The sequence below is a fragment of the Motacilla alba genome, chromosome 5 (assembly GCF_015832195.1).
Source record: "Motacilla alba alba isolate MOTALB_02 chromosome 5, Motacilla_alba_V1.0_pri, whole genome shotgun sequence".
Classification (NCBI taxonomy): Eukaryota; Metazoa; Chordata; class Aves; order Passeriformes; family Motacillidae; genus Motacilla; species Motacilla alba.
In genome coordinates, this window is record NC_052020.1 from 25,532,440 (window position 1) to 25,546,435 (window position 13,996).

Below are 13,996 nucleotides of genomic sequence, written 5' to 3' on the forward strand. Positions count from 1 at the left end.
GGTTTGTGCTCTGCTGCGTTGGCAGGCTGTGGGTGAGCTTCCTGGAACTGCTTATAGCAGAGGTGATAATCTGAAATCTTGTCTTCCATCAGATCTCTGCCCCTGCAAGCTAGAATCTCTGGAGTGAATGCACCTCCCCCAGCTCAGATTCTTCCTGGCTAGGGCCAGGAGATCTAATTTTGGGCCTGTGGCACATAGGTCTGAAATCCTCTGCCAAATGAGGCACTGCAGGTAGCTTAATTTAATGTTCTGCTCTGAACAGACTCAATGCTTTTCATGCTTTTTCTGTTGTTGGCCATGCCATGTCTTACCTGCCACATAGACCATGAATGTGGGAGGCCTACAGTTAAAAACACCCTTGTTCCTTGAGATGCTGAGGGCTATACATTTCTCTTGGCTTTGGTATGATTTTCTATTCTAGGTTCTCAGGTTTCAAGAAGCACTTTGTAAAAATCTTTAGAGTTTCAGAAATCCCCAGGTATTATATAAGTTAAGAGGTTTAATCAGATTTGTGCTTGTAAAAATATTTTTTCTACTAGACCAAAAGCATTTAAAATTGCAGCGTTATGCAAGTGTCATGTTTTATGTGCTGCTGAAACAGAGGAATTAACCCTGACCTAATATGCATACACAGAGACATTCAGAGATAATATCAGGCTCCGTGAATGACTCTGCCTTGGCACAGGTTAGAGCAGCTTTCCTGAGACCAGCTGAGATGCTCACTATGTTTCAAGTGCCAGGCTCTCTGCTCACACTTGTCTGCCTTCTCTGCTGGCTTAAGGGGAGCAGGTGGCAGAAAGCTGCTTTCATACCGCTGGAATTAAGCTGAGAGTGCTTTCAGCAAGGCAAATTCCCAATTGTTGTATTAGGAAAACATTGACTTCTTTTTGTCACAGAAATAGTTCAAGTGGAGTGGAAGAAGAGAAACACACCAAAATGAGAAATTTTTCTCATCAGAAATATTTTCTACAGGCATAAGCATCAATGCAGAAGGAACTTTTGTATTCAAATCCTCTGTAGAACCCCTGAAGTTGTCTTCTGCTGTCAGAAGTTATAATTCACCAGAAATGAGTCACAGGGCTCCTAATTGCTGTAAATAAGCTTGCAAGGCTCATAACTACTGTAATGACTAAGTCAAACTCTGGTTATTTTATTTGAAATTGTTCATATAGCTTGGTTGATGTCTAGAGTTTTTGTATTTAAAAAAAGGGACACAAGTGAAGAAAGGAAAAAATCCAGTTTTCAAATTTGACAGTAAACACTACCTACAGAGAGGTGGTGAAAAGCCCAGTTACTTTCTGGTAGTGGGATCAGTGGAGGGTAATGATCCACTTGCAGGAATGTGCGCTGAATTGTCTAATGTGTTTTCCACCTCTGACACTCATTTCCCTTGGAGTACTGATGCTTTAGACAGCTCTTACAAACAATGCTGCTTGTCCATGGTCAGGTTCCCACTACTGAGCTCATGCTGAGGTAATGGCTGCATGCCACTACAGAAGGGCAGCCCTGGAAATTCCTCAGGAAAAGAAGAAGAGTAGTTTTCTGTTGCTTCAGCCCTTCGAATGAGCTCAGCATTTTGCCAGAGGTGTTCCAGAGCCAGTACTGTGAAGAAGAAGCAGGGCTTTCTAAGCTTGGGAGCTGACTAGAGCAAAACCTCCTGTTTTAGCAGCAACTAGCTCTTAGATTTCCTGCTGCAACATGAAACTTCACCATTAGGTATTTTTAAGACTTGCGCATTTTTTGATATTTACCAAGGACTCCGTGTCAGTATTCACTTGCTCTTAGTAATCAATGTGCCTGCTATAAAGGCACACTTTGCAGATATTTCCAGAGCTACTGGTGATATACTTGAAAGCATTCAGTTCTCTCTGAATTGGCTGTTTCCATATTACTTTGTCTTGCCTCTATGCTCGGTTCAGTGGTTTCTTACATTTGCACTTCACTAAAATCTTCCAGATTACCTAGGCCAGGACTAGCTTTGGTTGGTTTGCTGATGCTAGCTTTAGTTAAGAAACCTACCCACTGGCAATACCAACCTACAGAATAGCACAGTGAGGATGCCTGCTACTATTTTAGTCTTGCTATTTTTGAAGGGCTTCTTAGACAATAAGTTACTGGCAGGAATGCATTAGTTGAACCCTTAATGACTTCTGTATTATTTGGAATAAATTATTGTACATCTTTTATTTCTTTCTCAGCCAACACCTAAGAGCTGTGCTTAGGTAAAGGTTGGACCTTGAAAAAACCCACATACAGAGTTGAAAGAGAATTGGACAGAAACAGAAAGGAAATGCTGCTGTATGTGTCATACAATCACTGCAACCTTTGTGTTTTAATTACTCTTGCCCAGCATATTAACTTTCAGTAGCAAACATGTCCTTAGTGTAGATCCTGCCCTAAAGAATATGTAGTCATAGAGACTGAAAAGCAGTAACAGAAAGCAAGAGTTACTCTCTTGATTCTAAAAAAGTGACCATTAAATAAATACAAGAGGTAGGTGGCAACCCTACCTCTTGAAGGAAACCCTTCTCGTGATAATTTGAAGCTGAATACCATAACCATAAGTCAAGTGTTCCTGTCAGCCAAGTGGTGCAGTGTAATACTTACCTAACTCTTCTGAGGTCTTTGCACAAGCAATTTTATACTGACATCAGTGTCAGACTATTTGAATAAGATCTAAAGATAAAGGTTTCAGAAACTGGCTTGAGTGGAATGACATTGAAATATCTTACTCAATTATTATCTCAGTTAGTCCTCTGCAATCTCCTGGTTTAAAATAAAAGAACAATTTCTAAACATAAACACAGTAGGTTTCAATGTGTGGCTTTACATTGACGTGTCTTGGAAAGGTAACACTGCAGTCCTCAGATACCCCAGGTAAGTAATAAGCAGCTTCCTCCCATGGTGAAGCTGCAAAGATCACTATCTTGCCATATTTACAACCACACCTGCAAAGCACCTAAGGAAATTAGTAGCTCCCTTACTCTGGCCAGGAAAAAGAGCCAGTGATACTGGATTTACTGTATGAAGTCTTTGTTTAAGATAACAGTGGTTCAGGAGATAGGTAAGAGGATATAACACCTTTTACTTTTCTGAAACAGGGCTGGATCTTGATAGCCAGAAGGACAGTTCATTTACAAATGTTATCACCTGCTTGCTGCTCAGATAGACAACCTGTAGTTTTGTTCTAATTAACAGCAGGTACTGAAAATGGTTGTTTGGAAAGTGTTTCAAGTTCTAAAATAATTTCAGAATGGCTATGTTGTTTGCTCAGAATGGGGCAAGGGGGAAACAATGAAAAATTAGAAAGCTTTTATTTCAAAATTAAATGTTACGTGTTCTAAATGTGGCATTTCTGAAGCTTACTTCATAGCTCCTAGTTTCACATGGTAATTTTTAATTGAAAAATTGACATACATTTTAATAAAGTTTTTGTTGCTGTTTGGATTATTTTTTACAGTAGTTAAGAAAAACAAATATGGAAAAATATTTTGGGGATAAGCTAGTGAAAAAAATTACCTTTTTTCCTCAATTTCTGAGAACATTAAAAAAACGTGGTTTGAATTTGACTATACACATTTATTTTCCTAATCTAGCCACTGAGCTGAACAAGCTACAAACTGACTTATGAGGCAAAAAGAAAGTGACTGTTTTCTACCATTGTCTCTGTCTGACAAAACAATACATCTCCTCAAAATGCACAGTCTTCCACCTCCACCTACTCAGTGGTGTGGCGGTATCTAGCCCTAGAAAGAGCCATCACTTATCTCTATTTAAAAGCTTTTTTGGGATGAATGAAAAACTTTTCTGGAACAAAGTTATGGGAAGTTTATATTTACAGGAGTGTGCTTTGGTAACTGCCATCCTCCCTCATGAATCTGCTGGGGCCAAGGGTGGAAGGACTCTGAAGACAGTGACTCAGTGAGGGCAGTTTTTGTACACCAAAGCTGAGTTTGAAATTTTGCAGTGCCATTGCTGATCTCCATGATCTCCACTAAATGAGACTTCTGTATCTTTTGTAGGTCCTGTCCCTGTGAGCTTTTCAGTTTCTGCCACCAGTAGGATAGTCCAGTTCACAATCATTTGGAGTGGAGTTGCTGCCACTCTACTGCTTGGTTTTTGGCAGCTCAGTAGCTTCCTGCAAGGGCCAGTTAGTGAGTAGCCCACTGGGTAAATTGCATGTAGCTGAACGCTATATTAATTGACTTTTATTTATTTCATGCTGGGCTTGCATTCCTTCCACTCTGACTTTGTTTCGCATAGTCTCTTGTGTACTTTACCGAAATGCCAACAGGTAGTGTATGAACCAATTTAACCTCGGTGTAATTTGATATGTCTTTTTATCTCTTCCCCCACCCCAGCTTATTTCCAAGTACTTTCTTAATAGTAGTTTGGAAAAGAAGTAAGATTCAGTCACAAATGTGGAATGAGACTGTCTTAATTAACAAGTTAAATCTTTCTAGAGTATCTCTTCTCTTTATCTCCTAAACCGTCTTTTACAATCTGATTCTGCAGGTACAGTATCATATTTTCTGAGCCTAACTCCACTAGTATAAGCCTGGCATGACTATGTCCTCCCTCTAGAAAGGGGAAGGGGAGGACTTTCTGTACCATCTTGAAGTTGTTGCCTGGTTATTATCTAGTTTCACTAACATATTCTGCTGTGCCCTCTTTGGTTCAGGTTTAACCTTTTAGTTTTGTTGTTTCTTCCTTATGCAATTGACTTTGTCTTACTTTCCATATGCTCTACATTATTTATATCTGCAGCAAGCCCTGATGTCCAGGAGGAAATGGATGTAGTAGTTGTCAGCGTGCTTGTTGACAAGAAACACAAAATGTTTTATGTATTTTGGCCATGCTGATTTACTGGAAACATTAAGTTCTTGGAGGGGTTATTGGAAAAATTAGTTCCATACCTCTCCAAAATAGCTTTTGCACCTTGATTTGAAAGCATTCTGGGAGCTTTTTTTCTTCTTTCCTGTTCCATTAAGACATGGGTCTCTCTGCATTAAAACAGCTGTTCTGTTTTTAATGTGTTGCTCTGTTTCCAGGCAGACATACCCCTCTTTGAGTGGAGTTCATTCTTCTCTGGCTGGTTTTCCACTTGCCTTCTCTTTTGGAGGCAAATTTGTAAATGTACTACTTTGGGGTGTCAGTTCACTATAGCAGCAGACTGATCAAAGCTGCAACAACAACACAAAAGCAGAAAACCAAGATTCCTCTCTGAATAAGAGCTTTTTTCTTTATTCTCTGCTTTTTTCCTTGTCTCTGGAAATGGGATGTTACAGACTCCTGTGTCCATGGAAGCAGGAAGATGAGTGTGTGCACTGCAGTCTTAACTGGTCCTATGAAAATGCCCAAGTGAGGCTGTTAAAACAGTGTTACTTCAGGAGTCCTGCAGGCTTGCACAGTTAATTGCTCTGAACTCCATATTGCTTTCAAATGAGTTTTGGTTGATTTTTCTGTGAGCTTTGTAACTGCCTTTTGATATACTGCATGTAAACACCAGACCTTTATTTGAGATATCTTCTTAGTATTTCAAAGATTTCATCCTAGTGCATCTAGTCCTCACTGGTGGTGAGCATGGTGCTGCTTTCCAGAGCAGTCTGCAAAATGTCAATTTGAGTGGTTGGTTGTCACTTGCAGAAGTCCAGGAGCATCTGCCTAAAACTGATTTTAACTGGTGACAGTTTTAGTCCAGGAGCATCTGCCTAAAACTGATTTTAACTGGTGACAGTTTTTTGTGGATAATATTTTACAAAGTGGATGATCCACAGTGTGTATCTGACTTTCATGAAAAATCTGAAGCCAAAGAATTCAGGTAAACCTATTTTCCTAAACAACTATTGTGGTTATAGTTTTGTTTTTTTCAGTTGTCAAAAGCCAAATTCATACTATTTGATGAAAATTAACGCTTGACTTTCTCCATTAGTTTAAGGTGTCCACTGGCTGTTTTGTGAGGCTTGATCCTATCTGGTATTACTATGCCCCAGTGCGTACATACCTTACTGAACACTTATGGTGGCCTCCAGGCCTTTTCCAAGTCTGGGTCTGTAGACAATGAAGTTGCAAGTGTGGATTAAGGTATAGACAGAGCAGATTGCCTGGAGCAATGTCCTGACAGGAACCCTGTCAGCAGGTCACAGTAGACATGGGAGAAGTGGAGGAAGCCATGCCTCTGCCATCTTCAGGGATGCCTTAGGACCCAGCCGTCTTCAGGGATGCCCTGTTGACCCAGCACTATCAACAGCAAGTTGATGGGGGAGCAGGATGGGAAGCTGGGAAATGTCAAGTTATCATATTCATATAAGTAGCAGGTAGAGGGAAAAAGCCCAGAAGGCATGCAGCTTTCCCTTTCTCTGCCAATATTCATCTCCGTTTTACCAGCATCTCTGCCTTGGCCAGGTGATCAGCCAGTAGGTACTTCCAGCTGAGGAGCCGTGATTTACTGGTTGTCAGAAAGATTCCCGATAATATATTGGGAATATACTGAGTCCCTATTGTAGGAAAAGTTGAAAAGAGCACTTGGAAGTGGGTTGGTCTCCCACCAGAGAATGTAATAGGTGAGATTCGGTTCTCCATTCCCTTTGGCTTTTCCTTTTTCATGGAGTATTTTGTGGAAGAACTTAAAAGCTATTGAAAATTAATCTTCTGACTAGATTTGTGGAAGAGGTGAGAGTGAAGGGAGACTTTCTGAACATGTTAGAATCAACCCAAAAACCTGGTGAGAGGATGTTTGGGCAATAGCAAATTGTGAGAAATACTAAAAGTGTCAGCCTTTCTGCTCACCTCTGACATTGCAGATCTTTCCCTCTCAGATGTAGGCAGGCTTTCCTCCACACAGAGGAGGCAGAGGGTGGAGCTCAGCGCCTGTATAAATTATATGTGTCCTTCAGGTTATTTCAGCAGCAGCAGCAGCACAACAAGCTGCCAGCCTGTTTGTCAGCTGACATCTGTTAACCAAATTGGGGTTTCGGTCGCTGCCGCCATCTTCTGTGCCATGGGGAGCCCACCAGCCAAGGTAAGAGGGTGGCAGCCCCGCGCTTCGCTGTGGCCGGGCACCTTGATCTTGGGCCTCTCTGCTCCAGCTCTCCCGAGCGAACTCCCTACCCCATGCGTCTGCTGGGATGCAGAGGCTGCTGTGGTGTGGCAGGGGCATCCTGAGCTTTGCAGCCTCGCCACTCTCCTCTTTTACCTCACAGTAACTGATACGTAAGTGAGCCCCAGTGAAAGCGCAGAGCAAATGGGGCGCTTTGCTTTTGTCGTTGGTGTACATGCCTGAAGGAAGAGGAGGCTGCTCTTGAAGAGTTTACCTCCTGTAAAATGAAAGTGCTTTAGCCCTCCTAGGTGCTTTTCTTTGGATAGCACATGTCCTTTGCTTGCCCCAGCTGAAATAAACCAACAGCTTTATCTAGCAACAAAGCATAATCTATATTACTTTAGCTGCAGGGGAGACATCTAATGACCTGTTTGACCTGTTTAGATCTAACTATTTTTAACATAATGTTTACAGCTTTTGCAATTCTAGTGGAAGAATTTCATGTCTGGACTTGAGTTTTCGAATACTAAGTTCCATTCTGAGATTTTAACTGATGGCTTTTAGTGTAAATCAACAGAACTATTTGCTGAAAATTCTTTTCTCATGTGTATCTTAAAAAATAATGGACATGGTGTCTGAATGAATTATTTACAGATAATCATTCTTTGTGTATCAAACCCTTCACCAAATTTTGCAACAAATAAAAGAAATATGGGCATTCCTGGGCTTAAAATTTAGTGAGAAACAATGTTACATGCTACAGCCTATAGAGATCATTACTGGTGCCATGGTAATATTTGCAGGCAAAGTTAAAGATTAGAAAAATATCAGTAGCTTGAACAGATGGCTCAAGGGATAGATTAAAAATATACAAATATTCAGGAAGAAAAAATAAATTTTAAGTGCATCTACTTTCTGGATAAAATTTGTATCTAGTCCATCTACCAGTTAGATCCAGACGTATCTCTCTATTGTAGGTATGAATATTATCTATCAATTTTAAAGACCAATGTTGCATCTAGTAAGACAGTTCTGGAGCTCATAGATGGGTAGATAGCTCAGGTATAATTTTATCTAGAAAGTTTCAAAGACAAAGTTTTTGAATTTTGTCCCAGTGCTGCAACTGCTGTTCCATGAGCGCAGACAGACTCCTGGTTAACAGGCACCACTGCCAAAAGGTTTGACTGCAAGCATAGTTTCCGGTCAGAAAGCTTCCATTCCCAAGGAAAGAGATTAATTCAGTACTGCAGGTAGCTCTGCTGTTGTGTCAGGCAAGCGCGTGTTTCAGTGTGTATAAGTTGGTAAATAGATACAGAAATAAGAACAGAGTGGTTTTGTGGTTTTTTTTTCTTTTACATTAAAAAGCCCACATGTTTAGAAAAGTGTGGATACTTCGAACTATCTAGGAAGATCTCCTAATCTCACAGTTAGTATTTTGCACTTTAAGAGAGCTACCAAATTGACCCACAAGTGATTGTCAGAATTAATTTACAACTTCCCATATTTGTAACAATGTCTTTTCTTCTCAGACAAGAATAATCCCTCCTTAGAAGTTTTATTTTGTGGACTATGGAATAGTTTTCATCTGGCAAAATACTCGGAAATTTTGTCAATACAAAGCCCCGAGGGACCCGCTCATATGTGTAAAGAAGTGACTGATATATATGAACAAGAGATACATCCCAAATCCACAATGATCCTTGAAGTAATCCATCAGTGATTACATGAAATTACAGTATATGTTTGTAAGGTGAATTAGATTTCTTCACTAATTGTTCAACTTCCAATGATAAAATTTGGGACAATTGCGATTCCCAAGCACAGTGAGACTCTCATAGTTTTCTATATTTCTTCAGTCAGTCACTTTTTCCGCTAGAACTTTTCATCCCTTTAATTTTAATGAAAGTAGGTTGGAAAGACAAATTTCTAGCAGTGCTCTCCCTGATGGAAGGGCTAATAGCCCGTACTAGGTGTTAGAGGATCTAGTGGAAGAGAGTGCTTTAGAACCAGGCTGGTAATTAAGCTTTCTTATAGTTTATACATTTATAGATTTAATCTCAATTTGGTAAATTGCCAAATTGTAGTTGGACCAAATCCTCAGTATCTAACATCAAATAATGGTAAGAATATGCCAAATAATTGCATTTGGTGTGAGATCTTGTAGGCAAGATATTGTACAGCTTCTAGTTCACCACTGGAGAAAGAAATCATTCATGAAAGAAATTAATTATTCATGTCTGAAACATATGTATAAAGCTGAGTGACAAATCCTACAGCTATTTTCAAAATGTCAGAAGACAGCGAAATCCTCATCTAAATCTTAATATAATTTGGCTTTATCCTGTGGTGATAACTCTGCTCAGAGAGCTGCTTAAGCTTGGTGCAAGGGAAGTGAAACACTGACATTCCAATCAGCCTTCCAACATGTACAAACCAAGGACTTATTTAAAAAAATAAAAAGAGAACAGGGAATTATGGGATGAGGTTCCCAGACTGTAAAAACTTCCCTAGAATACTGACTTTCTAGTGAAGGTGGCCATGATAGCTTCTTCTAGTAGCAGCATGGAGGTGCAATAAAGACTGAAATCAAACATATGAGCTCTTGGTAGGTTTTTCTTCTTTTACTGCCATCCACGGAATATTTTGGTAGGCTCCTCAATATTTATGAGCTTTGAGAAGATTTCATATGCTCAAAGTTGTCTTTTCGGAATGAAACTTTAAGTGACTAACTGCCTGTAAACAAAAGATTTATGTGTCCTTCCAAAGCTGATCAACATTCCTATGGAAGGAAGTCAGTGAGTGTGTGTTATTGCAATCAAGGAGATAGTGGCAACAGATGTGAATTTTCAGTTTGTTAAGGTTTGGTACAGCTGTGACAATTCTGACATGCTAGTTTTATCTCCTGATTACTGACTCTTCTGTATTTTAAACAGAAATTACTCTCAAAGCTTGGTTTGAGAGTACAGAAATATAGTTTAATGCTAAATACTGTCAAGTGAAAAGAAGTTTGTTGGTTTCTTTTTTTTTTTCCCCAAGTTTTAGCCTTCCCTTTGGTACTCTGGAGATGCTACTATTTATTGGCCTGGAGTGTTATTGCTTACGATGCAACAATACACAGGTAGCTGAACCCTGCACTCTGTTGTTGGCCCCAGTGTCACACTAGTAATTTCCCTGCAAAAATAGAATGATGTGCTTCTGGGAAAGCTGCCTTTGACTCTGGGTGTTTACAAAGGGATTTTGTTACTCTTTGCACGTCTGTACAAGAAACCATGTTTATCCCAAGGAAGTGAACTAAAACCAATAAGACCAATACAGCTGCAAGTCTGTCAAGGGCTGTCTGGATAGGGTGTCTGCACTCATCAAGTTGCATTAATTGTGAAGTTACATGTTGCTTTTCATGTTATGAAAATAGCAAATGGTACCTCTAACTGTAATTATTTTTTGTAGAAGCGTATTCTGGTGTACCAGCACTTCCAGCTAAAGGTGTTTTACACCATTCAAATCAGACCCTAGGGGTCTGCTCTGGACTGTTGTTGAAGAAAATTAGCTCTGCCTTTATCTGATGGATAGCCCATTCTGAATGGTTATCAAAGGCTGGAGTAACTGCAGTCGTGGGAGAGGGATGGTTTCTGGCTTCCTTGTGGGATTTACAGAGCTCTCGGGGTGTATTATGGCCACACTTTCACATCTGAATCTGTTTGCTTTTTATCCTGCAATAACACCAGGACTAAGCTGCACCAAATCAGGAGGAGTGAAAATTCACCTTTGATGTTTGGCATCCTTTGGCAAATGTTGACATGTTTCAGGAAAGTGATTGCTGTTGGAAGGGGAAGGGAGGACGAGTGAGGCACTCTGGCTGTAGTGGCAGAGGATGAAAACATGGCATCTGTAACATCTGAGAGTACTCTGAAGCTGATCTGCAGATGCACCATTTTTATAACTAGTTAGGAAATTTTCATCATGAAAAATTTCAAAGCAAAATTTATGCCCATGTGTTTCTTCAGTGAAGGCAGATTCCGTGAATGGTTTGGGCTTCTGTTGAGCAAGGGAGAAGTTGATTACAAAATGACTAAGAATTAACATATTAATTAAAACTAGTCACCTCTGTAATTGTCTACATAATCCAATAATTCACGTAAATGAAAACCACTAAGAATGCTGAGTGAGTGTTCCAGCTGGTAGTTCTATGATAAATAACTATTTGCGCAGGAATACTGAAGTCAAATTCTTTCAGTGGGCAACTGGAATAATATGGAAGTGTCCCAATTAGAACTTGTAATGTCCACAATGCATTACACTAAGGAAGTTTTAAATATGTCAGTTTTAAATTTGGAGGAAAACATACTCTTGTCACACAGAAACAAATTTGCTTCGCAATTTTTATCAAGCCAAGAGACAGACTAAAGCGATTTTATAGGTTTAACAAGGGTTTCTCTGGTCAGGGCAGCTCTTAAATGTAAATCTGAATTTAAAAAGTATGTAACTTTAGGTGACATAATAAAATTTAGTGTTGGGCCTTTATTTGAACAGGCTAATTCACAGTTCAGATAATATCGATCTTATGTAACGTAATTTACCTCTAAACAAGCCTGAATGAAACTGAATGCAGGCTGTTCACATCTCTAATAAACATGTCCAATAATAGTCTCCACCTCATTTTAAAATAATTTCAGATGAACTATATTGAGTGACTCTTTCTGTAGAGAGGTTCCTCCTTCCCCAGCAGTTTGTATCTACAGAGTTATTAATTTCCTTGTCAGGAAAATTAGTCATAGTGCGAACTTTCAAAATAAAATTGTCAAATTATTTAGTGACAGTGTAATGAGATTCCCTGTTTAGGCAAATAGAGATATTATTTCAGTTGGTAGTTTAGGCTTTTAGTTTTAATTTATTAGTGGTAGTGGGACTGTAATAACAGCACGTTATTATTTCTTAATATTGCTGACAAGCCAGGCTAATATGGCATGCAGAAAAACAAACAAAAAAAAACCTAGCAGAAAATTAAGAGGAAATTTAAATGTATCAATTTGAAAAAGGATTAAAGTATTTTCTCTGCTTCTGTTATTGTTACATTCATATATGTGTTCATTCATGCTTCTCAAAACATCTTTTGAAAATGTCAAGTATTTTCTGAATAGCTTAGCCTAGAAAGCTTTAACTGTTTAGAGTTAGGAGTAAGTAACTTGAAATAGTGTTAAAATGATAGCCTGCCTGTGATAGAAATAAATCTCATGTCTGGAAGGCAAGTGCTTCCATTCCCATTAGGTATTTTCAGGATACATAATAATACAGAATTCTGCTATATCATACCTGCAAAGCAGAGCAGTTTTTATTCTGTCTGAAGGGTCTGTGCTGGGCCTGTGGTCTGTTCCCTCAAAGTCAGCAGAGCCACTTGGTGAGCTTGTCCTGTTTACAAACATCACAGAAATTTAATCTTAGTTCAGATACAAAGTCAGAAGTTTATAGCGCGTTTTGGTAAGTGCCATGTCCTGGCCTGGGTAGGTCAGCTGTGCCATGACCTGGGCAGGCAGCTGCAATTCCTAATACCCCTTCCAAAGGCCCCATTCTGGCCTATGGGTGGCACAGGACCCTTGGGGTCTTGGCAGTACAACCATCACTGTGGCTGTACACGCATCAGGTCGCCTGAAAACAACTGCCTCTGGGGTGACAAAGAAAGCTTTCCACACTGTTGTCTGAGCCTGTGTTTTCTCTCTCAGTCTTCATTTACTCGAGCTCCTTAGCAAACAGCCCAGTGTGCCATTGTGTTTTCATCTCAGTGTGGTGTACTGCCACTTGAAAGTGGTCACCTCACTTCAAACAGACATGGGCAGACTGTCCTCTGTACTGTTCAAAATACATCTTGTTTTTGCATTCTGAGCTGATCAAATTATTGCATTTGTTTTCTCTGCAGATGAAGTTTTGCCCCATCCACATGCTTTCTGTAAGAATCATACAAGCTAAGAACATCAAGTCAAGAGACCTGTGTGAGTTGTGGTTTGATTGTGTTTTTAGTCACCTCCAGAGTTTACACAGTGAGCAATATTCTTAAGTTCTGAAGGTATGCAAGCAACGTATGTAAAGCACAGCAATATAAATACTAATGCCAGGGCTATAATTAGATCAAATATCTCAGGTATTAGATTGGAGTACATCTCTAGTGGCATTTCAGGGAACTGGTAAAAAACAAGATACCCACATTCATTTTCTGGGTCAAGAAGGGAAGGCAGACTTCATTAGGACACCGCAATCTATGAATCTGCTTGGGCAGGAATTTTGCCACGCAGGCTGTGAATTTAGGGGCCTTTTATTGAAATGTACCAATTATACACAATAATCAAAGGTAAATTAGAGAATTTCAGGCCTTGTAAAATACTTTATCTTTCAGGGTATTTGCCGACCAGTCACAATAAATTATAGTGATAGTTTTGTTTAAGGAGGACCTCTGCAGATCCAGTTCCAAGCCCATGCTGAGCATGCAGGCAAAACAGACTTTTCTGTGTACTTTCGTGTTCAAGTGTCTTTAACTCATTATCTCCCCTTCACAGCCTCCTATGTCTCCTTCTTCAGGTGTGCTGTGGACCAGCTATTCAGCTGCCATTTTTGCAGAGGTCTCCAAGGAGTTCCTCAGAGGCATTGAGCTGCCTTTTGTCAGTCTTGGAACTTCTAGCCTGTGTATTCCTCTAGTGAAAAATGACTCACTCAGTAGAAAAAAGCATCACTTTGCAATGATTTACTCGAGTTACAGCTGAGACCATTCATGCCTTGCCATGCAGGGCCGAGCCTGCATGTGTCACTCCCCGAGAGGGAGTGAATCCCCTCTCAGTTGAGTAACTGCCTGCCAAAGGCTTCCTGTGCTCCAGTGGCAAATGCCACGTAGCACCATCCAGAGGTGGACACTAGAAAGGTGTTAGTGTGACAAGGCCTGTATTTCTGAGTTTCAATGATCTCTTCTATCTA

The 13,996-nt window shown here is 39.9% G+C and overlaps 1 protein-coding gene across 5 annotated transcripts in view; it reads left to right on the plus strand.

Moving 5' to 3' along the window:
* Positions 1-13,996, plus strand: part of LOC119702015 (acyl-coenzyme A thioesterase 1-like) — a 57,489-nt gene that overhangs the window by 21,418 nt on the left and 22,075 nt on the right. The window contains exon 4 of one of the 5 annotated variants that reach the window (XM_038139398.1): positions 12,951-13,023. The exons of 3 other annotated variants lie outside the window; for them this stretch is intronic. In XM_038139398.1, coding sequence (XP_037995326.1) covers positions 12,951-13,000 — 50 coding nt within the window. In that variant the 3' untranslated portion in view covers positions 13,001-13,023. Of the gene's footprint in view, positions 1-12,950; positions 13,970-13,996 lie in introns of those variants that run through there. One more of the 5 variants, XM_038139397.1, reaches the window with a different exon arrangement.